Genomic DNA, 26,561 nt, shown 5'->3' with positions numbered 1-26,561 from the left:
CTGATTCCAACCCCCCAGCAGAGACCAGATCAGATCTGGATCCGATCGGTCAGTTGTGCTTGTGCAAACGACAAAAACAGCATTTTGGAATCAGTACTTCTCATCCTAGAGAATCAATTGATGTTTATTGCGAAAGAGTTTCAGCAATACCTAACTTCGCGATTACGGATTCGGCACCCGGTTGATTTAGTGTTCGGCCGAGTCGGGATGCGCTCAATCATCATGACCCCGAAAATAAAGTGGGGTTGGCCAATACATACCAGTTGGCGGAACCAGATCCGCCCAGATATGCTCCCCTGCACTAAGAGGCAGCACACAGCAGAGCGTTAACCACTGGCAGGCTTGCAGGTCTATGGAGAATCGCCAGTACGCACGGTATCAATTGTATCTTATGGAGGCGAGAGTAGGAGGTCTTGAGAGACACGATTCTCAAATGTAGACCATCATGGTCAAAACCTGATGGTGCTGGTCTTGCATGTCATAGATCAGTCCACTCATACTGGACGACCTACATGGTTGCTTAATACGGAAATTCAACCGAAGAGGAGCATTATGTCGAAATAGTTACCTAGTGTCTAACAAGCCCAGTAAGTGTGTTGTAGTGTTTCCCAGATTCCATCCACTTGGCCCTCCCGTGATATCCACTAGCCAAGATATCGTGCTAATTCGGATTGGACAGTCCGCAGTGAATATGTGTTGACATCGACGATCTCGGAAAGGCCTTACTGGATAGCTTTTATACTACCATACTTAGATATTAATGGACCGGAATCGGATTCTCTGGTTGTGGGTGATATATGAATTGTGAGTATCGTCCATTTTGGTAAAAGCCTTCGGGGGGCTTTCCGGTCCTGGGGAAGAGGAGGGGGGGATTGCGTGCTCGGAGCAACTCCTGAATCGTCAATGAGCCAACCTCCAACTGGTCCTCAGCCTGTTTGCCGCATATAAATTCTAGCAGGGCTAATCTACATTACCGTCTTTGAGACACTTCACCTTCGTCCGAACCACGGAAACACGCGCCATCCGTCGTCGTTATACCATCAGATAACTTATCATGACATAGTAGCAGCGACCCGTTCGAGGTGAGAGTCAATGCCTTGCCTCCAAGTGCTGACGTCTCTACCACCCCTAACAGATGAACAGTACAAATCCCACATCGAGCACGAGTCCTAAAAAAGGACAACCTGAAATCACCAGCTTGGGCAACTCTCGTCCTGTTCTCATGACAGATGGTGGTTGAAGCGGAGATGTCTGGCGGCCGGTTGGGGGTTGCTTATGTCTGAATAGCCTTGTGGAAGAAGGCCAGTATTATGATATCAGCGCATTAAAGGGTAAGTTTCTATAAGTATATCAATCTCTTAATCGTAACCACATAGCAACACCCAATAATGGTTTGTTACGGTGGTACTCAGGGATACTCCCTTTCAGTAAGTTGTGACAACAATCTTCTGCATACTTACACATACATACAGGCACACCAACATGCGTCGAGAAAGGGGAGCTTTCTTTCAGCGACCCATGCCATCATCCCCTTCTCGTTTATACATGCCCAAGTTCCGCAGCAGCGGCAGATCATTCACCGCAAACAGATAACTCGCCCCGCCCGCCTCCCCCGCGTCCGCCTCATGCACCACCTCCGTCCAAGCCGGCACCGCAAACGTATCGCCCCGCCGCCACTCGACCTCCTCCTTGGAGACCCCGTCCGCAAGCCGCAGCCGCGTCCGGCCCGCGCCCTCGAAGCAATGATAGACAAAAGAGCAGGCCTCGCGCACCGGCGCGCTCGCGGTGCCAGCCCGGACCCGCTCGGCCTGGCCCCCGATGGTGCGCGACAGCGGCGCCGCCGAGGGAACGAGTCAAGCGTCGGGGAGACGGTGTAGCTCGGGAGCGTGTAGTGGTAGATGGCGTGGTCGCCCGGCTGCGCGTCGAGGGCGGCTTGGACCTGGGACCAGGGGATCTTGAGGAGGGCGTCTTCGTCGGACGGCCTGGGAAGGGGGAAGTCGGTCAGTCAATGCATTTCTCTGCGGGTTGGCACGAATGTGTCCCGACTCATCACGTGGTGACTGCCAATGAGACTCACTCGCTCGGATACCGGCTCTCCGAGTACATCTCGGCAAAATTGGTCGGGAAAGCTTGGTAGAGCGGCAGATCAAGCCCGTCGAGCCAGATCATAGGACCGTCGCCTGATGTTGTTTATTCACATAAGCACTTCCCTTTCCACTGCAAAAACACACACATGGTCTCTCAACAATACAAACCTTCGTGCCCATGGTCATGCCACTGCCAACTCGGCGTCAAAATGACATCCCCACGGCTCATGTAAACCTTCTTCCCGCCCACCGCCGTGAACCCCCGCTCGCCCTCGACGATGAACCGCAGCGCGAACGCCGTGTGCCGGTGCGCCGGCGCCGTCTCGCCCGGCAGGATCAGCTGCAGGCCCGCGTACAGGGTGTCGGTGGTGTAGGGCGCGCGCAGGCTCGGGTTGACGAGCATAAGGACGCGGCGCTCGGCCTCGTGCGCGTCGACAACCTCGCCCGCTTGGAGCAGCAGGGGCGCGCCTCGTCGTCGTAGCGCCACAGGGCCACCGCGGCTTTGGGCGCGGGCCGCGGTGGCACCATGGCGCCCATGACGGTCCAGAGCGGGGCCAGGTTCTTGGACGGCAGGCGTTGGAGGTAGGCGGCCTTCACTTCCTCCCGGGAAGCGCTGCCCGGCGTGGCATTGGGCTCGTTCTGGTTAGTGGCCATGCCTGTTCGGTCGAGTGTTTCCGGCTTGGCTTTCGGAGCTTCTAAAGTCTATGGGAGGGTTCTCGAAAAGCTAACGAATCTTGGGTTCCAATTTGGTAGCGTGGAACGATCAGACTAGTAGGGTTGATTCTATGGTGTTGAACGTGAGAGTGTTGGACGACTTCACCGCTCAGGCTTAAGCAAACTAGCGGCCGTTACAAAAGTGACAAAACTCCATTACCCCGGGGGAAAGCAATTGCCGAGGGAATCATTCGCGAAACCATCCCCGCCTGCCCGCTCGAGAAGAGTGTCAATATTGGAGATCATTTCTGGGGCAGTGGGAATGGGGCAGGTGCGGAAAGGTCCCCAAACCCACGTCTCCACACGGAACCGTCCCGATCCGTTCTCGGAAACATCTTGAGCTCGAATTGCATCGACAAACCCAGGAAACCGCAATGCGATGTGCTCTTCGATGAGAGTTTCCTGCTCGGTCCAGGCGCTTTGCGATGGTGTTGCCTAAAACCCCCATGACGGGTCTACCGTTGAAGGAACACATCTTGTCCCGAACCATACTTGTTAAGACTGTGGATGATAAATCAATAGTTAGTCGGCGTCTGAGATGTGCGAGATCGCGGACTAGAAAAAAGGGGTTGAACATACCCATCCTCGAGAAGACTAGTCCTCACCATACATGCTTTGTCCCCGTACTTCAATGGCACCGTCCATAGAGTGCAACCGCAGTTGCCACAGAATTTTCTCCTTGGGTAATCCCCTCTTCGTGCCCTCTATTATCATGTACTTCTTGATATGGCCGTTCGGGTCGGATATAACCATGTTTCTCGTCAGGAATGCGGCCATCTGGAGTTTTGGGACCTCATTTCTTAGCCTTTAACGAGGTCTATAACAAGAGAAAGATGTTGATCGGGGGATGAACACACAACCTGGAATGGGCCGCCGGCGTTCTTTTGGCAGTCAGAGCAGTAACACGTTAGGACTTTCTCGGGTTTCCCAACCACCTGGAACTTAACGCTACCACACAAGCAGGCACCGTGGCTTGTATCTGGTACCATGATGATGAGAGAGAATGTATGTCTAAGTATGAGGTTTGGATTGTAAGAGACGGCCAAAGAAGAGTAGCCTGGAACGAAGTGAATTGCGCCTACATATAAGTCAGTTCAGTATTTGGGCGTCCTCCGAATAGGAGTAAAGATTTGGACAACGAAGTGGATCTAGTGCTACCGTGGAAATAATGAGATCTGACGATCCCGGGCACCTCCATTGAATGTCATACAGTTGCTACGGTCCACAACTAATCAGGGGTCGTTCTCAGCCTTTTGGGGCTACCTAATATTCATCGTAGCAGTGGAATAAAGATGCTTGTCTCGAATCATCCAAGTAGCCAGCATCGTATACATACCTAGAAACTCGACAATAAATATTTCATACACATATCCATTAGTTAGGCTTGGAAAGTCATCTTGTTGCGGAGTTTCCCAAGTTCCTCGATCTCAACTTCGACCACGTCTCTGTCTTCCAGGTACTTGGGTTCTTTCATCCCCATGGCAACACCAGCCGGTGTTCCAGTCAGGATGACGGTACCTCTCTCAAGTGTGGTGCCCTGGCTCACGAAGGCCACTATCTCTTTGACCCCAAACAGCAAATCGCTGGTGTCCGAGTCTTGCCTCAACTCTCCATTGACCCATGTTCTCTGAGCTAACTTATCAGCGGAGGCCCACGACCTCGACGAGGTATTGCATCAGCTCCATGCTTCTTCAGGAAGTAGAGAATGGGGGAAGGCACATCGTGCTGATGCTTACCTTGGGAGAAACCAGCACATAGGGCCCATGGGACACCACTTGTAAAAACCCTTGGAGAAACACCACTGCGGAACTCCGCCGGCGTATGCCGGGTCTCGCTGCCACCTGCGCGACGAGACGTCGTTGCCCGCCGCGTAGCCTGCGATGTGATCCAGTGCCTGCTCCTTAGGGATTTCCTTGCTTGCCTGGCCAATCACTGTGCAGAGTTCCCCTCGTAGTCCACCTGGCCGTCTTCCTGCACCGCCACCTTGGGTATGGGAATATCTTCGCCGTAGTCTGCTATGGATACAGACGGCTTGATAAAGACGGACGGGTATGGCGGTGGTTTCCGGCCGCCTTCTTGTACTGAAGAGAAGCATGGTAATCAGCTTCGCGCTCTCCTTAAGCAGTCCTTCTTGGCAGATGCTATAACCAGTCGACTTACTATGCTTAATATAGTTCAGTCCAATGCAACGGACAATGGGAACATCTCTCGGAGTTAAAGGTCCGAGTAGAGACTTGACCTTCAGCTCCTTCCCGGTGGCGTCGCCCTCAAATGGGTTGGAACCCAACACTTCAGTCGCTAACAATTCGCCCTTTTCAAGGAGAGACTCGAGTTCCGAGGCCGTGGTGATCTTTGGCTCGCCATAATGTACTTCATCGTCGTCACTGACGAACCGGATTAGCTGACTCCACGATATGATTTCGACTGGCAACGGTGTCCGCGCAGAACTGGGCAAGAAAACAACAAATGAAGAAATTTTACAATTGACTAATTCATTTGAACTACAAGAACCATTCATCGATTTTTGTAATTCTGTGAAGTGCTATCTAACCCGGGAGAGGGTACCGATGTTGCGGGGGTCCCGCACTGTCCTGGAAAGCTCCCCGAACCCCCTTTTATTATGGGTCGGTAGATCTCCGAGGTCGCATATTTCCGACACAAGTCCGACCCAATAACTCCAAGCCACGGTTACCCATGATACGTCGCTCCTTTGGAAACTAATCGCCATCCAAATTCAAGGAGGCTGTTTCACGTGTTCGACACCCTCGAAACAATGGCACTCTCTTTCGACGTCCAAGACATTACCACGAAGCTAACACCCGATGAGAAAATTCAGATTGCTCTCACGAATACTTGCTGTGCACGCATACATGCCCAGAACAAAGACCTACATGTGCAGAGTAGTAGAGATTGCATCTGAGCATTGCCAGGTAAGGTCTCCTGGCATACCCCGGATAGTACCAGGCTCTTCGTCAGTGAGAATCCTCGGTTGATGGAAGATGATTTCGACGGGATGACTCCTGAGTCTATGGATTCAAGAGCCTTGAACTTCAATATATGGTGCGCGAGAGGGTAGCAGCACGATTTCCCGCCCGGGTCGTGCCACAACTATAGATATTTTGATTGCATCCGATAGTCAAGGGTCCCGGCAGAGCATAACGTCTCCCCTGCCGGATTAGCCTGCAACATGTATCTGCCCTAGTTAAACAATGTCAACTTTTGTGCCTCTGCTCTCGCTTCGTCCACGCCGGGAAATTCAACACCAAATACCAGTATAAACAGCACCGGAAACCACGTAAAGCAGGCCAGGATTTGACCAAAGCCAACCTCCGTCTCCGACGTCTGACCCTGTCCGTCCTCGATAGCCAATGTTCGGATGTAGAACGGCATGATTAACTCCACCAGCGCCAACAGGAGACAGACCACGCAGAAACATGATCCGGGCCACTTAATACGTGGCTGCTGGGTAGGCCTCGGCTTTGGTGCAAGCGGCCGGGCGCGACGTAGAGGGCCGTGATTCACGTATACAGTGCCCCTACGCTGTGACAGGACCGGTGAAGCAATGCCTAAGCAGGACAGGGCGGATACAATCATCCCCAAGACGGGCAAGGTCGTCGTCAGGCAGGCTATCGCCAGCGTGTAGTTGCCCGCCCTTCGGTACAAGAAGTCGTTGACGCGGATGTCGAGACTGTTTCCGAAGGTGATGCCAACGGGGGATTGCCGGCCTTGGTCGCCGACGAACCAGATCACCCATATCACCACGATGGATAGGAGAAATACCAACGGCGCCGATACCCTGGCAAGCAGGAGTCGACGTCGGCGGTCGTAAGTTTCACCCGTATATTGCTCATCTTCGTAGAGCGCGTGCGCCACCAATACTAGCAGGACCGAAAAGGCGAGGGCCATGACAAGCAGCCGGTACTCGTAGATCTCGGGAAACCGGAGGTCGCTGCGGACGGAACTCGGCGCCGCGCGCTTCGTCGCAAAAGTAATACCCGAGGCGATGGCGATGGAGAAGGCCAGGATCATGGAGGTACTGTAGAAGATAGAGAATAACCTGTCGGCACGCCGACGGATATAGGTACCATCGCGGTAGAACGCGGAAAGGGAATAGATCGCGGTAAGTATCAACTGGATTAGGTACGACGCCATCACCTATAAAACACGTTAGTGACAATCCAATATCATCTTGTCCAATTTTCATGTTTCATCTAGAGAGTTCAGCCTTACGCCAAGTGAATCTTCTACCGGCGCCAACATACACCAACTCATCGGCTGACGTCAGATTACCTCCCTGCTAGCGAGCCTGACGCTTGAACGGTGCTGCATGCACCGCCTGATTTTCCGAACAAGGTACGAAGATCACAAGCAGGAGCTTCAGGTTTCTCCCAAGCCCGGCAATAGCAGCCAGCGTCATGTTCGTGCTCAAACACAACGTCCCCGAGTCGTCAATTGCAAGTGCGGGTGTATTGATCAGTGTAGATTTCGCCATGTGATTATAATAAACAGAGCTTATAAGCCTCATGTCAAGCACCGAAATTATGCCGACGTGCTTCTGGACGTGCTGGGCCTCCTGACGCTTGGCCTGCCTAGTTGGTGGTTGGTCAATGCCCTGCGCCGAAGACATTCCTCTTACGCACCTGCCTTCTGTGGCGTTTTCGCCCGAATTACTACTTCAAGGCAAATGCATGCTACCATAGATCGGCCAGGTTCCGTTGAATGCTACGGTGGACAGGGGCTTGATGCATGTGGCAGCGGTGGACAAACGGAGCCGGTTAATAAGCCCCTATTAATGGCAGTGAGCCACTAGAAGCGTAAAGAAACCTCAATTAATAGTGTTTGGTAAGACGTGGAATAGCAGTTGAAAAGTGCAATTTCAGTACGAGTGAACGAAATTTGCTGCTTCCAGCATCTAGGTATACATGTACCTGGAAAGCCGTTGTCCCCGTAGATATTACAGCTTCTGAGCACCCTTACTTGATACACGGTGCTGCCTCCCGACGATGCTGAGTCGGCTGCTGCAGACAGCTATCAACCAAGCACCGGGTCAGTCATGCAGAGTGATGGCAACGCAGCAACTTGACACAAGCGCCAGCCTGCTTGTAGGGGCTGTCGAGTATATTGAATACAAGGGAGGGAAAGGTATAAATGCTTCCTCAGCCGTCCAGCTATCTATCTCGAAACACTCCAACAGAACTCCAAACAATTTCAGCAACACCAAGACCAGAGATACAACCGAACAACATCAAGCAAACTTCAAGCTTGAGCTTCAGGATAATAACATAAACAGATACGGACAAACGACTTCAAACTACTCAACCAAACACCCATCGTTCAAAATGCCTGGAAGCGTTGCCCCCAGCACGGACAATACGGCGGCAATTGCTGCGTAACCTGCGGCAAGGTTTAGGAGTAAGCCGACTCGGCTGGTCACCAAAATGCAAGATTCGGCGGGGATAGTGCCGAGTGGTGGACTTGAGAGATTATGATTGTGATGGGGAAGATGTAGTGGATCAATTGACGAGTACTTAACTTAGAATAATAGAAGGGCCCTTCTCTCGAACCCCTTTGCTGAGTATCGGTAAAATATTTTATTGACATTGACTTTCTCAAGAAAGTGTTGACTTGCGGGGGCTTCTACCCTTTGTGTCGCAATCCTTCGTCCAGGTTATGTAAAGATTGTACTGACAAGATAATGCGGATACTTGGGGTAAAGGATGCTAATACTGCTTGGGCAATCTCTCGGCCTGTCTCAGGCGGAAGACGACATACACCACCAGCGTCCCTAGATACGTCCAGGGAATGAAGCAAGTGTAGGCGTCAATCACATTGTCGCTCCCGAACGCCAGCCGAACTGCATGGGCCGACACGAAGCCGCCAATCCCGGGGGTGACCCAGAAAGTCAAGTCCCACTTGTGTCGCCAACAGAAGCGGCAGAGCCTGATTGCCAGAGCGATGACGGCTCCGAGTTGAAAGATGAAGTTCAGTTTCTGACGAAGTTGATTAGCCCTCCGGTTTAGGCATTGCTTGTCCTTCTTCTCCTCGTCCTTTTCCAGGAACTCCCTCTCGGTGTCTCTTGTGCTAGTAATGAGGTGGGAGGCAATGTTAGCTCACCCATCTGGAGTCCGTCCAATCATTGGTGGACGACGTGTCTGTCCAATCGGGGACGTCAATCCAAGGCGTCAGGCCAAATGTGGCGAGGAACGAAAATGGAAGGCCGAGGAGGAGGAAAAAGATGTCATTGATGGTATATTCCGGATCTAACACAGGTGCCACTCTGCCTTTTTTAATGCCACTGAGTGAAGAGGCAGGTTTGCTGCTCTTGTCTGACTTATTTGTCGTCATGTTCGAATCTGCCAGGCTGCTGCCGTGCGAAGAGTAGTAGGGTCAGAAATTTTGGTCGTTAGGCTTCTGCTTTCTTTGCTAAAAGGTTTTTGGATGATACATAAACATCCCCCAAAATAAAGAAGAGAAGTGAAGCGAAGCCATGATGGTTTGGAAAACCGGGAATGGGGTGGCAGGGCGGACCGGGCCAATGTCGGTGAGTCAGCGAGCCTCAGCCCCCTCGACCCCGAGACACTAACCCCTAATGACGCCTATTGGGCTTCAAGAAAGCGGCTGAGAGTACGGACTGCTTATCTTAGCCCCTTAATTGCACATGGGGAGTGTAAATGTTCCTTAATATGGTACAGGAACTGACTATATCATTAGCAAATAAGATTCATCGCATTACAATGCACAGAGTGACTAGATCCCTTGAAGACGCTATGAGGGACTGAGGTCACGCAGCTGTACTCGCTGGGATGACTTTCTATATTGATTTACCAGGATCCATTTACTCGGGTTCCAAGTACGTACGTAGTTGCTTATCCATCGACCAAATTATCGAGCTAGAAGGGGTTGACGACAAACATAATGTCGGTAGCCCGCTTCCCAGTCTCTTTATGTCCTGTATTCCGTTTCTACTTCTCTCAATGCCCCATGTCACACCGAATCCGGATGCTGCTGGTGCTGCTGCTGCTGGTGCTGCTGTACCTGCTGCCGTGCCCGCATATTCTCCGCGTAGTCCTGCATGATCATCCCAACCAACTCCGGGTCCGCCGCGATCCGGTCCCCGCGCTGCTCTGCCAGCCGACGTGCCTGGGCATTATGCGCGAAATCCATCTCGTCGTCGTCATCGTGAGTAATAGTCTTAGAAACGGGAGCTGCCGTGTCTCTCATATTACCACTGCCCTCAAACCCACGTCCATTCGTGGTGGCCGTCGTGTTGTTTCTGCTGGCTGCGCAAGTGCTCGAGGAGGAGGAACCAACGCCATCTCCGCCAGCACTATTTGAGACATCGGTCATCTCTACATCTCGGCTGTCCGTCTCGTGTTGAAATTCACGCTGAAGGCCAGCTACATTCTGACGGTCTGCTGCTTGCTCCCGCATCTTGCGCGTGCTTGGTTGGGCGATCTTCCGTGGGGTCGCCATGATGTGCAATAATCAGTATCGTGGCAGTTCCAGGATTCCTTCCCAACAAGAATCCACTTTCTTGATATAAAATGCTGGAAGGAGTCTTCGAGGCACACAGAGGTAATGGGGAGCTGCAAGAAAGCAAAACTTGTTCTTTGTATGCAGACGAACAATTCGAATGTCTATCTACTCTATTCTCGTTGTATGTACAAGTATCGCCGTGTACGGGCCTTTGTTATCTGTGCTTCTGCTATCCATTGTGGGCAAGCCTTGTTTGGGTCTTTTTCGCTCCAAGGAAATGGGGTTGTCCCAGCAAGATAGGCAGCGACACAGGATCCCGTGTTTCTGGGCGTATCCGCGGAGCTGAGATCTGGAGTCGTTCTGGCGGCATGAAGGCGCAGAGGCCAGAGGTCCTATGGACGCGAAGGAGCCTTAAGGTGAATCATCGCTCTAGCAGCCTCACCGGTACCTAAGCCATTGTCACTGTTGCGGGGCATCAAGTTGGGCTGTAACTTGACTGAAAAGGGGGTGGCGCGTAGGGGAAGTCTAAATTCGAGGACAGACGAAAAGTCCCGAAACCTTGGCTAAATACCACAGCAGAGCCACAAGTCTATTTCGACTACACCCCGTTATCTCTTGAATCGTAACGTCCCCGTCATCTGTGACTCGTCGGGAAGCTCCGCCGCTTACAACATGGCCCCCTCAAAGGCATGGCACACCATCTCCTTGAGCTTCGCCCGCGTGCAAGCGACCAGGAACTCCGCGCCCGCTTCAGGGCTCCTACTACTACTGCTGGCCTCTCCCGACACCTAGGAGATCTGCGCCCGACCACTTCTGCTCCCTCCGGCGGTGAGAACCCTGTCACCTGAGGAATCGGTGACGCCGTCGAGATTGTTGTTGGTGGTAACGTCGAGTCCTGACCAGTCCAGGCACAACGTGAAATGGGTCGTTTCCTCGGCATGACTCAGGGAGTAGCTTCGTTTCCGAGTTGAAGGGAAGGGAGTGTTCGGGAAATGCCCAAGCCCATTCCTCTGCTGAAATGAGGCTTGTCTTAGATGCCGTCTTGGGTGATAAGCTGATCTTGGCTGGTAGATGATGCTAGAGTTGTTAACGTATGATCTCTCAAGTGCCTTGAATTCATGTGCCTTGAATCATGTAAGTTGCGATCTATCGCATCTCTTTGCGCCCTCTCTTATCATTCCCCCTGTTCTCGCGACCATCATGACGCCTGTGCCGTTTTTGCTGCACAAGTATGGAGCCGGGATTCGCACCATGAGTAAGATTGCGCCTCTCTAGGGTGTGAGATTGTAGCGGAGGGGGGAAGTATGGCTATTGTAGTCTGGTCGAAGGTGGTGTCTGTGGCTGTGAAGGGTCTAATACATTGTATCGAGTTTCCTGAATGGGTTGTGGGTTCTGCTCCCTCTCTATGTGTAATCTGCTTAATAATGGTTCACGTATTGCCAGTTCCCGCCCTGGGATACGCAGCGAGGTTACAATGCTTTGCAGTAACCGGGGGAAGGCCGATTGTGAAGGGGTGCAGCATCAGGTATCAAGGTGAGGCAATTGTGATTGTTCAGTAATTGAGCGGGCCATAGCTTCCCCAGAATTGGCAGTGCTTGCTTTATAACCCCCAATTGAACCAATGATTCTCAATAGTCCCAAGCAGGAAGACCTTGGCTGTTTGGTGCAGTTGTAATAGTGTGAGACTTGGTCTAAATGTGATGACGGATGCGCCCTTGAAGTAGAGTAAGTGCTCACCCTTGAAAGGGGCTCGGAGGCATAGGTTCGTCCCCCCCTCAACCGACTTGCCTGGTGTTCATAGAAAACTTTGGGGAAAGCGTTTCTTGAGCTGCGGCTCAAATTCTTTTTATTCTCTTTCTCTTTTCCTTCATTATGGATGGATCTTTCCATCTCACCAGTTCAATCTTTTGATATAAAGCAGCACCACAGAAGAAGGCAATCGTTAACACCGGCTAACATGTCCATCATATCTTCTGCCATACCATGTATCTATTTTCCGCTTCGTGAGAAGCCTGGGAATATTATTTTACAGGCGACTTAGCGTTCAATTAGTATTGCCGACCAATGCCAACCGCAGTGTTGGCCTGTTAGTTCATTGATTGAGGGCAAAAAAGAAAAAAGACAGAAAATGAGAATTGCACACAGCTGTATTCGAACCATCAAATTGATCGAAAAGCTCTCCCAGCTGTATTGACAATTGCTTACAGTCAAATCTACGTAGGCAGCCGAGCATATGTTGGACAAGCATCTAAGTTGCAGGCCGATTCCAAGTCATTCATGCTTTCAACATTTGCAAGATGACTCAACTTCAGCTACATCATCGTATCTTCGGCGAGGTTTCCACTGAGCTGCAAATGTCGCATCCGCCGCTCCAAGTTGTGATCAATTATCAAAAGTCATCTACAAAGTCCGGCATATTCACATTCAGTTGCAAACAGTTTCAAGTGATGCTTCATCAAATCATATTCTTGGTGTATCTGCCTAGGACCAGTAGCAACCATTATGTCCCTATAGCCCACCAAGAGAGATCGCTATCTCGTCAATTCTTCATCCATCGCAGAATCCCAAGCGAAGCTCATGCCAACTTGATCAAGCGTCCCAGTTTCTCAAGGGAACCTTGATGTTTCGGAACATGCGCATGCTCAGCGTCTGCGAGTCGCTCGTCAGGCTCTCGGGATCCTCCGTCAGCTCCGAGACCAGGGCCGCCGATAGCTCCACCGGGTCGGGCTGCACACCGCGCGCGCTGGCGTTCGCAGCGTCGACGCCATCATCGTCGCCGCCGGGCTGCAGCGTGCTGCCAAGCCAACCGTTGTTGGAGACGCCACGCAGAGTGCCGCCGATGATCTCGACAAGCTTGTCGACCCACTCGTCCGGCTTCTGGCCACGACCGGCGCCTCGGGGGGGCGGCATGAGGATATCTTGGGGCCTGGAGCTGGAATAGGACCACCCTATACTACCAAACTCGGTTGTTCTCGGTCTTGCCATCGCGGTCCACGATCAGCGTCATGCCGGACCGGTAGCACTGGTTCTGCCAAGCGATGGGAAGGGCGACATGTCCCCCAGACAGGGTCATGACCTCGTCGGCATCGTAGAACCAAGGAGTCAAGAGACAGATGACTCGCTCGGTGCTGTTGTTGCGCAGGGCTTGCTTGGCATCGTCGATGAACTCGGGCAGCGTGCTGTAGAATCGGCTCTTGTGGCCCGTGAGCGTGTACCAAGTCTCCCGGGCGTCGTCGTCGAGGAAGGCGACGAGGGCGCACTAGAGGGCCCAGCTGCTGGCATTGACCTTGTTCTTGGTCAGGTCCTCGTAGCAAAGGAACTGGCGGACGGCGATGGGGTTATCCTGGTCTGTCGGATAGGTCGGCAAGCTGCCGGGGTTCTCGGGTGTGATCCCGAACAGGGTCGTATGAACGTCGTGCTGGCACAAGTGGGCGATATCGAGGGCGCTGAAGTGCGCAGGGGGCCAAAGGGTGTTGGCGCTGACGACGATGCCACTGTTGTTCTTTGCTCCCTTCAGCAGGAAGGGGCGGCTCAGAGGCTTGGGCGGCTTCAGGGTTTTGATGTGGTCAATCCGGTCAAGAGCGTTGGCGTCTTCATGGAGTTTGATGATCATCTCCAGGGCGATGACAAGCTCCGACTTCTGGACTGCGGTTCCTGATCCTTGGGCGGCCGACACGGCGCTCTTGCGCGCCTTCTCCACCGACTTGAAGATCGGCTCGACGTCGGCGGCCGAGAGGGGGGGCAAGGGGGTTCATCTCCTTGGCAAGGTAGATGTAGAATGCCGCGTTGCCGCGCAGGCGGGTGAAGACGGCGTGGCCCTGGGTGGCCTGAGAGAACATGTTGGTGAGGCGGGTCTCGAGAGGTTTCGATTTATAGATGCTTTGGGCTTGAGCCGAATTGTGCGAGAATGGATTCTTTCGAGTAGTCCACCCTCTAATGTCACCGCGACTCTGAACGATTCATGCATACTGGACATTGATGAGGTTGCGGTGTTATAAAGCTGGCGGGACCAGGTTGGCACAAGACAGCGCCATAAGCCTATGGACAATAAGGGGGTCTGGTGACTGACGGTAGCACGCAAGACAGAAACTTTTACCTGTTGACCCCAGACTGCACCAAGAGAAGTGTGGTGTTGCCATGTGGGTCAGTTGTGGAATTGGCCGGCGCTGACTGGTCTTCACGATTTGTCACGAGAGAGGGTGGCGTGCAACTGTGAGAAGCGGTTACATTGGAGTCGGCAATACCGCCTTGCCTAAGATACATGTGCATCGAGATCAGTCGTGGCACGATGCATCGTAGTAATATCACGAAAATCTCCGAATGTCAAGCAACCACCGTCGATTTGCCCGGGGTATCCTCCAATGCTGACTTGTTGTCGTCTCCTGGCTCTCCACTATGATATCCTCCCGGATCCACACCAATCTTGAATAGCCCAATATGGCTAGGTGTATTCTTGACATGACATGATCACACGCGGCAACCCATTCATTGATTAGGAAATCCAGCCTTTCTCGTTCAAACCATGCTAATTCCTATAACCACAGCTTGACTCGAAACAAAGTCCAACGGTATGTGTATTTAATCCTTAGTGGCGAGGTTGTTCCGTGATACGGAATGAGAGTGGTTGCTACTCGATAGACCTGGCGAGCCTGTTTTGGGGTGGTATATATATATAAGTAGGTATCGGCATGAAAAATTCCCCGCTGCATATTTTGGTTGCTGCCCTTGTCATGTGAGAAAATTCGTACAGCCGGGGACTCAGGGCTATCACGAGCAGGGGTCTTCCTCGTCATTTGTCCACCCTTTTCCATCGGACAGTTGACAGGCAGGCCCTGGACCATGATGCAAGTGCCCAATAGACTCGTGGGAAAGCAGACTTTGAAGTTTTAGTAGTCGCCGACCTGGACTACCCAGTCGATAGCCGGGCCTAAGGCGTACTCCCGTAGGCGGCAATGGCATTTGACTTCGCTTGATACCTACCTACCCCAAGGCCATGTTTCAGCCCATTAGCAGTGACGGCGTCAACATGGCTGCAAGGTGTGCGGACATTCCGGTTGTTCCTGCAGATCCCTCCCTCGTGAGCTGCTTCGGGCCTTAAGCATACTGCCTTTTTGAGGTCCTGGCCCCTGCTCTCTGCTCGTGATCTGCCGTTTTTGGATTTCCCCGATCCTACACAAGAAAAGATAACCTGGTTTCATGGTTGCGACGCCACTGGGGTGGAGTGATGATGGCCCGATCGATGTAACCAAATCCCCACAAACTTGCTCTCTGCACGATTCGGACTCGCATTCATGAAATCTCAGAGTACATTATGTTTTCCCATCCGCGATAAAGAAGTTTCATCTTTACTCTACGTGATGCGGGCTTGGAGGTGTTCTTGTACATAACCCCAAACGCCAACATCGCATTGTGCCGAGCCTTCCGGCGAACTACGGGGAGGAAACTTAACAACAGCAGCCGGCGCATTTGACTTTTGCCGACGCTTCAGGTCTGGATTCTGAGAAGAGACTGCTGCCTTCGTCGCAATCTCTTGGGCACGATTCTGGCCTTACTGCTTTGGGCAAGACCCCCCTGAACAAGAACTCTCTGGGCTGTCCACACTGGGGATATAACACCCGCACCTGCCCACGTGGAACAGCTGCCGCTTGTCCCTAGCCCCGAGAGTAGGATGTTCCTTGCCTTGTAATACAGTCGAGGGCTGTATTATGAGAAGCAACAAATAACGCCCCTTTACCTACAATCGCCCCCAACGAGAAATGTCGATTGCCAATGGAGTAGCAATCGTATCGCCCGCCCCCGGGGGCTACATTGTCGACCTCGACCATCCCCGAAGCCAAGCGGATGTTGAAACGTACTGGATCGTTGCCGCCGGCAATGCCCTGGCTCTGTTGATCCTGGGACAGTGGCTGTGGACGAAGATTGCGGTGCTGAAGGAGTTCAGGCTGGAGGATGGTAGGTCGCCCCTTTGAATCCCAGTGGCATCACAGCTCTAACTAACAGGTCTCTATGCAGTATGCTTGGTACTAGCGTGGGTAAGACAGTTCTCAACTCAACAGTCTGTATGCCGGCCCGGCCCAATACTGACACCATTAGATCGCCTCCATCGGCACACAGGCTGTGCTGGTCTACATGTTCGCCACCGGGATTCTGGGGGTTCATTCCTGGACGATTTCTGCCAGCGATAACCGTCTCTACAACATCGTGAGTTCAGCCTCACCCGGAACGTGGAATTGCTACATCCGCAACTCGAATGCGCGCATACTTATCTATACTTAACACGGTGCAGATGATACTAGTGGTACCGCTTATTTACGCCTTCTGCGCCGGCTTGGCGAAGCTATCGATCCTGTTATACTACCATCAACTTAGCCCTCAGGTGTGGTTCCGCCGGTCTGTAATCGCGACCATCATTGTGGTCCTCGGATACACGCCCGGTACCTTCTTCAGCTTGATCTTCGGCTGCTACCCTGTCGCTAAGAGCTGGGATGCCACCATCACCGACGGCACCTGCATCGACCGCGACGCCTTATACTTTGTTACGGGCATACTCAACATCGCCACGAATGCTTCCATACTCGCCCTGCCCATCCCGGCGGTAATGGGCATGAGAATGCGCAACCTATAGAAAGCGGGCTTGCTCATCATGTTCGTCATCGGGGGCTTGACGGTGGCTACCTCGGTTATGCGTCTGGTAGTCTTCCTGCCGGTTTTGTCGGACCAAGATCAGCCTTGGGCTATGGCGTACCCATCCATGGTGAGTCGTGCATCCTGGCCTTTCCGCACATAGTCGCCTGCCACTGAGAGGTTCAGCTATATACTAACACGAAGGGACTTTTGCGCGCGCAAAGTGGACCTGCGTCGAGGCCAACCTGCTCATCATCTGCACCGCCCTGCCGACGCTCCGGCGCTTCTTCCGATACCTAGCGCCCGACCTCATTGGAGACAGCGGCTACGATTACGACGACGAAGACCGCGAAAGATTAACCCCCAGCCCGGGGCCGGGAGGAGGCGCCATGACGAGCAAAGGCGAAGGCAAGGGCAAGGGCAAGCAGCGTTCGGGTCGGCACCGCCACTGCTACCACCGGTTCTTCAACAACGACTCGGCCGTGCAGCAGAAGTACCCGATGCGGTCGCTCATGGACCTGCGGCCGGACGCGGTCCAGACGGTCGAGACGCGGGCGGGGGCCAACAGCCGCTGCAGCCGCATGTGGGACGCGCGGCCGGTCAAGAGCGACGGGGACTCGGAGAAGGCGATTTTTCAAACGTGGACGATGACGGTGACGTACCAGACGCGCGAGGGGATGGCGTGAGGGGGCCGGACGAGGCCGGATCGGGAGAAAAAAGAAATGAGGAAATGAAAAAAGAGTTTAACAAATCAGATAACGTATCCCACAAGCGAATGTCCCACATAAGCGAATATCTCATTCTTTTACACCCCTTCTAATAAAATATAAGTTAATTTTACCACAACGCATTTAATATATTAAAATTAATCGGAATCCTTATCTCTAGATATTTCTATATTATTTTAATAAGTACGCGTATTATGCCCGGGCTCTTCGTAAATTCTATAGCGTTATAAACGTGTCTTAAACGTCTTTATATAACTACTCCGACGCGATTCGTTTTATAACTATTTATTAACGTCCTTTTAAAACTATAAATCTTTTCTAGCTTATATATAAAGTGATCCTTTATCTTATAACCGTTTTTTTTATACGGCGGCGCCGGCTAAGCATTTTATTTACTTTTTAAAGTATCGCGTTTTTATTTTTTAAAAGAGTAACTCGGTATATAATATATATTATAGCCTTTACGATCTAGTTAAGGCTAATTAAAATAAACGTTAAAAAGCTATTTTAATATTATATAATACGGTTTCGAATATATCCGGTTTAAGATTAAGCCTTAATCGAGTTATTTAAGGTTTTTAATTTTTAAAAAATAAATAGGCCGCAAAACGTCCCCGGAAGTATTAAAGTACGTAGCTTTATATTTAACTATAAAATAATATATTCCGGACTATACGAGATAAGTCTTATTTTTTAAAAGCCTCCTTATATATTCGAAATAATAAAAATCGCTTAGAACGCTTTTAAAAACGCTAATAAAAAGTCCTCCTTTAAAATATAAATAATATATGCCCGTATAAAATATTTAATTTCTTTCCTGTACGCCTTTTTAATGTACGAAAACAGCCGATATTAAAAGGTTAGAGCTTATATAACGAATAAGAAGGTATATAAAGTATAATAATCGAGTTCTCTTTATAATAGAGCTCGAAAGTTATTAAGTAGTAGCTTTCGTAGCCGTTTAAAACTAAAAGGCGATAACTATAACGAACGCTATCAGGTGTCTAATAAAAACCGTGGTAGAACGTACGGGGGTTTATATTAATAATACGAGAAAGTATCTAGATATATAATAAAGGATCGCTTATTAATATAATAAATAATAACCGTAATTTAATCGTAATTAAATTTAAAACTTAAAAATATTTATAATAAAATTATTAAAATAATATACTTTATTAATAAATTAAAAGTAATATTTAAATTAATTATTAAAATAAAGAGTATTTATATAAAATATATAAAAAACGTTTATAATTATATATCTAATCCCTCTTTTATTAATTCCTTTAGATCTCGTAGATCTCGCGAGATCCTCGAGATCTAAATCTTAGGATCTCGGCGCGATCCCGAGATCCGTTACGTGACCTCCGCCCTTAGTTTTCTTTTACGAGGATGTTTATTCGTCCTATAGCCGTCCGGGGGCGGTATCGCGTTAAGCGGCGGCCGGTCGCGGAGTATAAGTACGTTTATATTAATATAATTAACGGTTTTATAAGTGTCGGTAGTATCGTAACCTGGTCGGGGTATAATAGTTCCGTGCCGGTAAATTATAAGTTTAGGCCGTATAATTAAGCTAGGCTATAATACTATTTTCCTTTTTTTATTACTTTATCCTTAAAACGCTAAATCTTATAAGTACCCTTATTTCTCTATTCTTTTAAGTTTTTAATAAATTTTTTTCTTTTTGTTTTTATTATAATATTTAATCGTATTAAAAAACGTCGTATATTAAAATATTTTAAGATTAAAAAATTTCGTACCTACGATCTTTTTACGTAAACTATTTTTAAAAGTTTTCTAAAAATACCGAACGGTTATTTTTATTATATTCGCCGCGGTTTTATTTATCGTACTTTTTTAAATAACTCGTTTCGTTATAGCGAATATATTATTAATTATTAATCGGGTTACGATATAAGGTTTTTTATAAAGGTTTTAATAAACGCCGCCCTTTAATATTTAAAATTAAAAGTTAAAATTGAGGAGGTCGAGGAGCGTCGTTAAGAAATAAACGCGAAGGTGTAACGTTTTCGGAAATAAAAAAAATTATGGTTTAAAAAAATAATACGGGCGGTTTAGCGTAGCCTTAACTCCGTTAAGGAGCTAGAGCGTATAAAACGAGAAGAGGCCGAAGAAGAGGCTCGTCGAAAAGTAGCGGCCGAACCGTTACTTAAAGTTATTTCTATATTATTATCAAGCTTCTCTTTTAATTAAAACGAGGTGTACCTTAATGTTTTATTAAAGCCGTCGTTATTAATTAAATTTAAGGTTATTCTTTAAACTTTTAAAACTTTTTAATAGCGTTTTTTAAGTATCTCTTAGGTTTTTAAGTATTATTTTTTAATAAGTATTCTTTTTTATTAAACGAGGTATTAAAAGCATCGTCTTTTTTTCGTTTATTAATAATTTTCTCGATTTCGTATTCGTACTAATCTGTCTCGACTTCTAGCCGCGTATCGATATATATATTTTTAAAAGCTGGTTCGAGTAATAAAATATAGAATATAGGGTATATCCATATTAATTTAAGTAGTAATAATCGATAATTAGTTTTTAAAATAACTTCTACGATTTTAAATAATCCGATTTTTTTAAAGTCTAATTTATCGCTAGGTCGTTTAGTTTTAATATTTTATTAAAAGAGGTAAACTTTTTTTCCTTCTTTAAAAGTTAGTCCCTTTAACCTTATTTTATCGGCGTATTTCTTTATCCGTTTTTAAAAAAAGGTGAGGTTTTATTATAACGTAATTTAGAGTTCTTTTAATTTTTCGACTTATATAATCGCGATTAGTACTAGCTCTCCTTTTAAAGGTTGTTTAATAATCTTTAAATCGTACCCGTAATTCGTTCGAAATAGTGAAATGCGCGTAGTTTCGTTATTTACGCTATTATACGCGAACTGCGCTATAAGTAATAATTTTACCTAGTTATCCTATTCGTAATTAATATAATATTATAAGTATTATTTTAAGGTCTGGTTTATTTATTCGGTTTATCCGTTTATTTATAAATAATAGGTTATAAATAACTTATATTTCACGCCTAGCTACGCTATAAATAATTTTTAAAACTTGGCGGTAAACAGCTTGTCTCGATCGGAAATAATCGTTTCCGGCAGCCCGTTTTAATTAACGATAATTCGGAGAAATATATATATAAAGTCGCTAGTATCGCTAGACTTTTTATATAATAAGAAATAGGTATATTTTGTAAGCTTGTTCGTAATTATTAGTATATTATCGTATTTAACCTTAGTTAATAGTTCCGTTAATAAGGGCAGCTTAACGACGAAGTTAAGTACGATCGTTTTTTATACTTTATTTAATAGTGGTATAGGTTATAGTTCTCCGTACGGTCGGTGTTTTACGGACTTGGCTTTACTATATAAGTCGCATTTACCGATAACTTTAGTTACGGTTAGTTTGAGGTTTTTATAATTGAATTACTTAGTAATTCGTTTCTAAGTTTTAAATACTTTTTAATGTCCGTGTGCGGGATATTCGTAGAAATCCTTAATAAATTCCTCCCGGTACTGCTTAGGGATATGAATCTTATTTCGGTAAAAGACGAGGCTATTACGGTTTTTAAAGTAATCCTTAACGTAATTAATAATATCGAGGGTCCGATTTAATTATTTAAACTTAATAACCTAATCGTTATAATATTAAACGAGGCTTATAGCGTTTAGTTATCGTGACGGTATAAGGTTATTATCTTGGTCTTGTTTAAGGATAGTTCTAGTTTCGGGTAGGACTTTTTTTTAGTAGTTTAGTCGTTTATTTAATACGTTAGCGCGACCGTTTTCGCTACTTTTCCGGTAAATAATAACGAAGTTAAACTCGGAAAAGAATTTAAACTATTGTACTTATTATTTATTAAGTTCTTTCGTAGTAATAAACGTTGTAAGGTTCTTATGGTCGGTATAGACCTTTATTAGTTTTAATGTTCTATTAAGGTAGTGTTTCTATTTTTCGAATGCTTTAATGATGGCTATTAACTCCTTATCGTGGATCTAGTAATTAAGTTCTGGTCTATTTAGCTTTTTCGAGAAGAATGCGATAGGGTGCGACTTCTCGTTATCGTCCCGTTAGCTTAATTACTTTCCGATCGCATAATTTAATGCGTCGGTTTCGATTTTAAAAGGTTTGGCTAGATTTATTACGCGGAGTATTAGCTTATTAAAGATTCGTTCTTTTATTACTTAAAAGGCGGTTTCTTTCGCTTCCGTCCACTTAAATGGTTCGTTTTTTCTTCGTTAGGTTCGTAAGGGGTGTTATTAACTTACTAAATCCGGGACGAAAATCCGGTAGTAATTAGCTAGTCTTAAAAAGGATCTAATTTTTATAGCGTTTATAAGCGTAGGCTATTCCTTAACTATTACGATTTTTAACTATTCTATTCGTATTTTTCCGGGGGATATTACATATTTTACGAACGTAATTATTTATTAATAGAACTCGCTTTTTTTTAGGTTTATTAATAAATTAGTATCTTATAGCTTTTAAAATATTAACTTTATATGCTTTCTATACTATTTTTTATCTTCGCAGTAGATAAGGATATTATTAAGGTATATTATAATAAACTTATCGAGGTATTCGTATAGGATATAATTAATTATTAATTAAAAATTAGTTAATATATTAATTAATTTAAATAATATAGCTTAATATTCGAAATATCTATATTTCGTTCAGAACGCGGTTTTTTATTCTTTTTTTTTCCTTAATACGGATTAGGTTATATACGTTAAGGAAATTAAATATTATAAAAATCTTAACGTGTAATAACTTATCCTATAAATTACTAATTAAAAGTAAAGGGTATCGGTTTTTAATAATGATTTCGTTAAGCTTTTAATAATCGATATATATACATTATTTAGGTTTCTCGTTTTACTTTTTTTTAAAACGAAGAGGATAGGGAAGCCTACTAGTAATATAGACGGTCATATAACTCTTTTCTCGAGGTTTTCCATAATATACTCTTTTAAAGCTTGCTTATACTCCTAATTAAGTTTATATATAAATATAAATAAGGGTTCTTTCTTATCCTTAAAAGGTATCTCGTAATCTCACCATATGTAAGGCGGTAAGCCTATTTCTAGTTTCTTATTAAAAAAAGCTTCGAATTACTAATACTTTTTTAATATAGTCGTTATAATATTCAGCTTAGGTTTATTAAAAGGTTACTTTTTAAACCGTTACTTATCGATTAAACCTTTTTTTAATATATTTTATTAAAATTAACCTATTTTTTAATTAATTTTAAAATTCTTTACTCGTAACTAAGGTATCCTTAAAATTATATCGTATTTTATAACGTTCGTAATATTATACGAGATTTATTCGTAACGTTTTCCAATATTAATCGGAAGGTTCGGGACTTCTTTTTATACTTTTCTATTTTCGTAGGTTATAAATCCTTTATCGACGGTTTTAAGTCGGTATAGGGCGTTTTTTTCTTATTATTTTAGTTTTAAACGGTTAACGACTCGTAATAAGATATAGTTTCTTTATATTCTGTTATTGAGTAGCACTTTAATATAAACTCTTTTTACGCTTATTATTAAAATAATATACTTATAGATTTCTCGTTTATCCGTTATTTAGTATAAGGACCTTTTTTAGTCCGCTTAATGTTATCCTTTTATATTTAGCGGCGTTTATTTCTTAACCGATATCTTTTAAGTAGGTAATAAGGTTTCGCGATCGATCGTTTTATTATTACTATCGTTTTTTCTTTTTTTTATAGGGAGTTTCTTAATACGTTAGCGGAGGTGTTTTTATACCCCTCCTCGTGTATAGTATTATTTTTAATACTTAAAATTCGGGTTTTCCGGGTAATTTAAAAGTTTATTAAGTTCGTTAAAGTTTATAAGCGCTTTATAAATCCTTAATTATAATAAGGGGATTTTTTCGTTAAGCGTATACTTATATGTTTTAAAAGTATTAAGCGTTTTCCTTTAAATGTTTATAAGCTCGCGATTTTCCCTAGGCGTATTTGAGGTATTAGTTTTTAAAACACTTTTTTTAGTTCCGTCCTTTTAAGTAGTATTTTCGTAGCCACCTTAAATTTTTTTATATTAATAAGTACGCGCGTCGTTTATTAAGGATCGACGTTTTATTTTTCTCGATTATATAGTTAAGGTATAGGTTCGTAATAGCTCGTTTATTAATTTGTTAAGGAAACTATTTATTTTTAAGTTTCTCCGTAAAATATTTTATATAAGCGTTATATACGTATAAAATTTATAAAAACGTGAAGTATATTTCGTTTATAAAAGAGATTCGGGGGTTATCGCTTATTATATAGTTACTACGGACTTTTTAAACGAATCCTACCGTAATAAGTATTTAGCGTAAATATTTTAAATTTAAATAAAGAACGCTTAGAATAATTAGTTACCCGTCGTTTTTAAAATTCCTAGACCTAGTAATCTCGTTTATAAGTTCTTTTATTAATATGTCGATTAATCGTTTATAGCTAGCAAGTTACTCTTATTAATTAGTATTTTTATTATTATTATTAGAACTATTGGGGGCGAGATTGTAAGTTAGGGCGAAATCTCTACTTGTTATGGCGACGCTCCGGTTGGGGCTCCTTTTTCGTTTTTAGGGCCTTAGGGAATTATCCGGTTCCTTCCTTATCCGCTCGATAAAAGGTGTACCTATCGTCGTAGTAAGCTGTTTAAAATAAGCTGCCGTGTTTAATAGTAGCGCTACTTTTTTTAATAACTAATATAGGGGCGTCCTCGCTTATCGTAACGTTAACGTGTTATCCGTTTAGGACTTTTCGAAAGTCCTTTTTCGGGGCTCGATATTTTCGAAAATAATACGCTTTTTTTTTAATAATTATAATAGGTAATATTTTACTTTTTATTATTTTTATTATATTTAATAACGTCGAGATTTATCGGTTTATTATAATAGCTATACGTAGTAATATTTTTAAGCTATATATTATAGTAATAATATGGCCGTTTTATATTAACTTAAATTCGATTAATTTATTATTATTATCCGCCTTGTTTTTCGCGGTGTCGTTCGTATATACGAGTATTAATTTTAATTATAAGCTCTATATACGAAAGGAAATTACCGGGGGTATCGAGCCGGCTAAGTTCGTTTTTAATGTTCTCTTTTAATTCTCGATAATATATTATAATTTTAATAGCTTCGATATAGTTTAATCGAGCTATAATACGTCGGAACTCGGCGGTGTAAAAAGCGGCTAATCCTTTTTATTTAAAAGTTTTAAGCTCTCTTTTTACTTATCGTTTTTTGTCGGGGTCTTAGAAAAGTAATTTAAGGGCGTCCTCGAAGCTATTGTAATTTCCGAAGATACGTTATACCTCTGTGCGGTATAGTTTAACTTATTAATCGTTTTTTATAAGTTCGTCGAGGTAGGGTTTAAACTAAGCGAGTATTTTATTTTTAAAAAACGAGGCGGCGTAGATAACTCGTTAAGTAGGGTTTTCGAATATTTTTTTATAAAACCGCTAGTAGGCCTTAATTTAAACGAGGAATTTTCGGAAATTCTTACTCGTTTCGTTAAATAGTATAAGTAAACTGATCTTTATTCCTTTTTTTAAGGCGATAAGGGTTTAAATAATATTAGCGGCGGTATAAAAAAATATACTTCTTCGCGTAATTTATCGATATTAAGTGTTTATCTTAGGTTTTTTTTTATTAAAAGGGTGTTATATTCTTTTTTAAGCTTGGCGTAATAGTATTAATAGTTAGCGTTTTCTTATTTAAATTCCTTATTTCGCTTAGTTAACGCCTAGCGGGTAGGGCCGTTATTGCTGTCGTTGCTATTTACCTTTATAACGGGATTTCGTTAAAGGGTATTTACGGTAGCGATAAAGGCCTTTTCGTGGCGAAGGGTGTTATTAGGTCTAGGTGTAGATATAGTTCCTATAGGTGTTATTATTTAAAGATTTAAATAATAACTCGTAAAAATAAGAGTAATTAAAATATAACGAACGTTATTAGGGGTTTAAATAGAAACTTAATAAAACGTATCGAAAGGTTTATATTTAATAATACGAGAGAATATTTAAATATATAATAAAAGTCCGCGTTTATTAATATAATATATAATAATTATAAAAATAAAAGGTATCGTAAAGAGTAAGAGTTAAAAGTATTTATAATAAAGTCGTTAAAGTAATATACTTTATTAATAAATTAAATTAATATTTAAATTAATTATTAAAATAAAAAATATTTATATAAAATATATAAAAAACGTTCGTAATTATATATTTAATCCCTCTTTTATTAATTCCTTTAAATCTCGTAACATTTTACGAGATCCCCAAGATCTAGATTTTAAGATCTCGGCGCGATCCCAAGGTCCGTTACGTAACCTCCGCCCTTAGTTTTTTTTTTACGAGGATATTTATCCGTCCTATAGTTGTCCGGGGGCGGTATCGCGTTAAGTAGCGGTTAGTCGCGGAGTATAAGCGCGTTTATATTAGTATAGCTAGCGGTTTTATAAGTATCGGTAGTATCGTAGCTTAGTCGGGGTATAATAGTTCCGTGCCGGTAAATTATAGGTCTAAGCCGCATGATTAGGCTAGGTCGTAATATTAGGTGGCATTATCGTAACTACCGTGGGTTTTTTTATACTAATAAGTACGCTCGACGTCCGTCCGGGATCGTTATTTTAACCTTCTTAATTACGTAGTCCGGGTGTAGTCGTGTAATAGTTTATTTATTAATTCGTCGGGGAAATTATTCCTTCTCGAGTTTTTTCGGGAAGTGTTTTATATAAATATCGTATACGTACGAGATTTATAAGAGGGTAAAGTATATTTCGTTTATAGGAATAATATAGCGGTTATTATTTATAGCGTAATTATTAGTAATTTTTTAGGTAAACCTAGCCGTAATAAGTATTTAGCGTAAGTGTTTTGAGTCGG

General features: G+C 44.9%; 9 protein-coding genes across 9 annotated transcripts; 1 reads left to right on the top strand and 8 right to left on the bottom strand.

The window, feature by feature from the left end:
- Window positions 1–1,508: 1,508 nt before the first annotated feature.
- PG994_000932 (RmlC-like cupin) lies at window positions 1,509–2,741 on the bottom strand (the record flags this gene model as incomplete). Its single annotated transcript, XM_066852341.1, is given in 5 exon segments — window positions 1,509–1,808; window positions 1,871–1,982; window positions 2,078–2,180; window positions 2,256–2,473; window positions 2,485–2,741. 5 exon segments carry the CDS (start codon window positions 2,739–2,741, stop codon window positions 1,509–1,511), a joined length of 990 nt encoding a protein of 329 aa, XP_066720482.1.
- Window positions 2,742–3,323: 582 nt separating this feature from the next.
- PG994_000931 (uncharacterized protein) lies at window positions 3,324–3,578 on the bottom strand (the record flags this gene model as incomplete). Its single annotated transcript, XM_066852340.1, has 2 exons — window positions 3,324–3,356; window positions 3,429–3,578. The coding sequence occupies 2 exons, from the start codon at window positions 3,576–3,578 to the stop codon at window positions 3,324–3,326; spliced, it is 183 nt and encodes a 60-aa protein (XP_066720481.1).
- A 601-nt stretch (window positions 3,579–4,179) lies between these two features.
- Window positions 4,180–5,748, bottom strand: PG994_000930 (5-carboxymethyl-2-hydroxymuconate isomerase; the record flags this gene model as incomplete). The annotated part of the gene is made up of 3 exons (XM_066852339.1): window positions 4,180–4,459; window positions 4,538–5,185; window positions 5,693–5,748. 3 exons carry the CDS (start codon window positions 5,746–5,748, stop codon window positions 4,180–4,182), a joined length of 984 nt encoding a protein of 327 aa, XP_066720480.1.
- Window positions 5,749–5,999: 251 nt separating this feature from the next.
- PG994_000929 (uncharacterized protein) lies at window positions 6,000–6,830 on the bottom strand (the record flags this gene model as incomplete). Its single annotated transcript, XM_066852338.1, has 1 exon — window positions 6,000–6,830. One exon carries the CDS (start codon window positions 6,828–6,830, stop codon window positions 6,000–6,002), a length of 831 nt encoding a protein of 276 aa, XP_066720479.1.
- A 1,691-nt stretch (window positions 6,831–8,521) lies between these two features.
- Window positions 8,522–8,938, bottom strand: PG994_000928 (uncharacterized protein; the record flags this gene model as incomplete). Its single annotated transcript, XM_066852337.1, has 2 exons — window positions 8,522–8,882; window positions 8,916–8,938. 2 exons carry the CDS (start codon window positions 8,936–8,938, stop codon window positions 8,522–8,524), a joined length of 384 nt encoding a protein of 127 aa, XP_066720478.1.
- An 847-nt stretch (window positions 8,939–9,785) lies between these two features.
- Window positions 9,786–10,274, bottom strand: PG994_000927 (uncharacterized protein; the record flags this gene model as incomplete). Its single annotated transcript, XM_066852336.1, has 1 exon — window positions 9,786–10,274. One exon carries the CDS (start codon window positions 10,272–10,274, stop codon window positions 9,786–9,788), a length of 489 nt encoding a protein of 162 aa, XP_066720477.1.
- Window positions 10,275–12,866: 2,592 nt separating this feature from the next.
- Window positions 12,867–13,187, bottom strand: PG994_000926 (uncharacterized protein; the record flags this gene model as incomplete). The annotated part of the gene is made up of 1 exon (XM_066852335.1): window positions 12,867–13,187. One exon carries the CDS (start codon window positions 13,185–13,187, stop codon window positions 12,867–12,869), a length of 321 nt encoding a protein of 106 aa, XP_066720476.1.
- A 43-nt stretch (window positions 13,188–13,230) lies between these two features.
- PG994_000925 (uncharacterized protein) lies at window positions 13,231–14,116 on the bottom strand (the record flags this gene model as incomplete). The annotated part of the gene is made up of 3 exons (XM_066852334.1): window positions 13,231–13,536; window positions 13,606–13,917; window positions 13,982–14,116. The coding sequence occupies 3 exons, from the start codon at window positions 14,114–14,116 to the stop codon at window positions 13,231–13,233; spliced, it is 753 nt and encodes a 250-aa protein (XP_066720475.1).
- A 1,917-nt stretch (window positions 14,117–16,033) lies between these two features.
- PG994_000924 (uncharacterized protein) lies at window positions 16,034–17,587 on the top strand (the record flags this gene model as incomplete). Its single annotated transcript, XM_066852333.1, has 6 exons — window positions 16,034–16,229; window positions 16,290–16,309; window positions 16,371–16,478; window positions 16,564–16,872; window positions 16,903–17,031; window positions 17,126–17,587. The coding sequence occupies 6 exons, from the start codon at window positions 16,034–16,036 to the stop codon at window positions 17,585–17,587; spliced, it is 1,224 nt and encodes a 407-aa protein (XP_066720474.1).
- Window positions 17,588–26,561: the final 8,974 nt, after the last annotated feature.

The sequence above is a fragment of the Apiospora phragmitis genome (genome assembly GCF_038363925.1).
Source record: "Apiospora phragmitis strain CBS 135458 chromosome Unknown utg000002l:1.0-5516284.0:1.0-5523493.0, whole genome shotgun sequence".
Lineage (NCBI taxonomy): Eukaryota > Fungi > Ascomycota > Sordariomycetes > Amphisphaeriales > Apiosporaceae > Apiospora > Apiospora phragmitis.
This window is presented reverse-complemented; position numbering and strand designations above follow the sequence as displayed.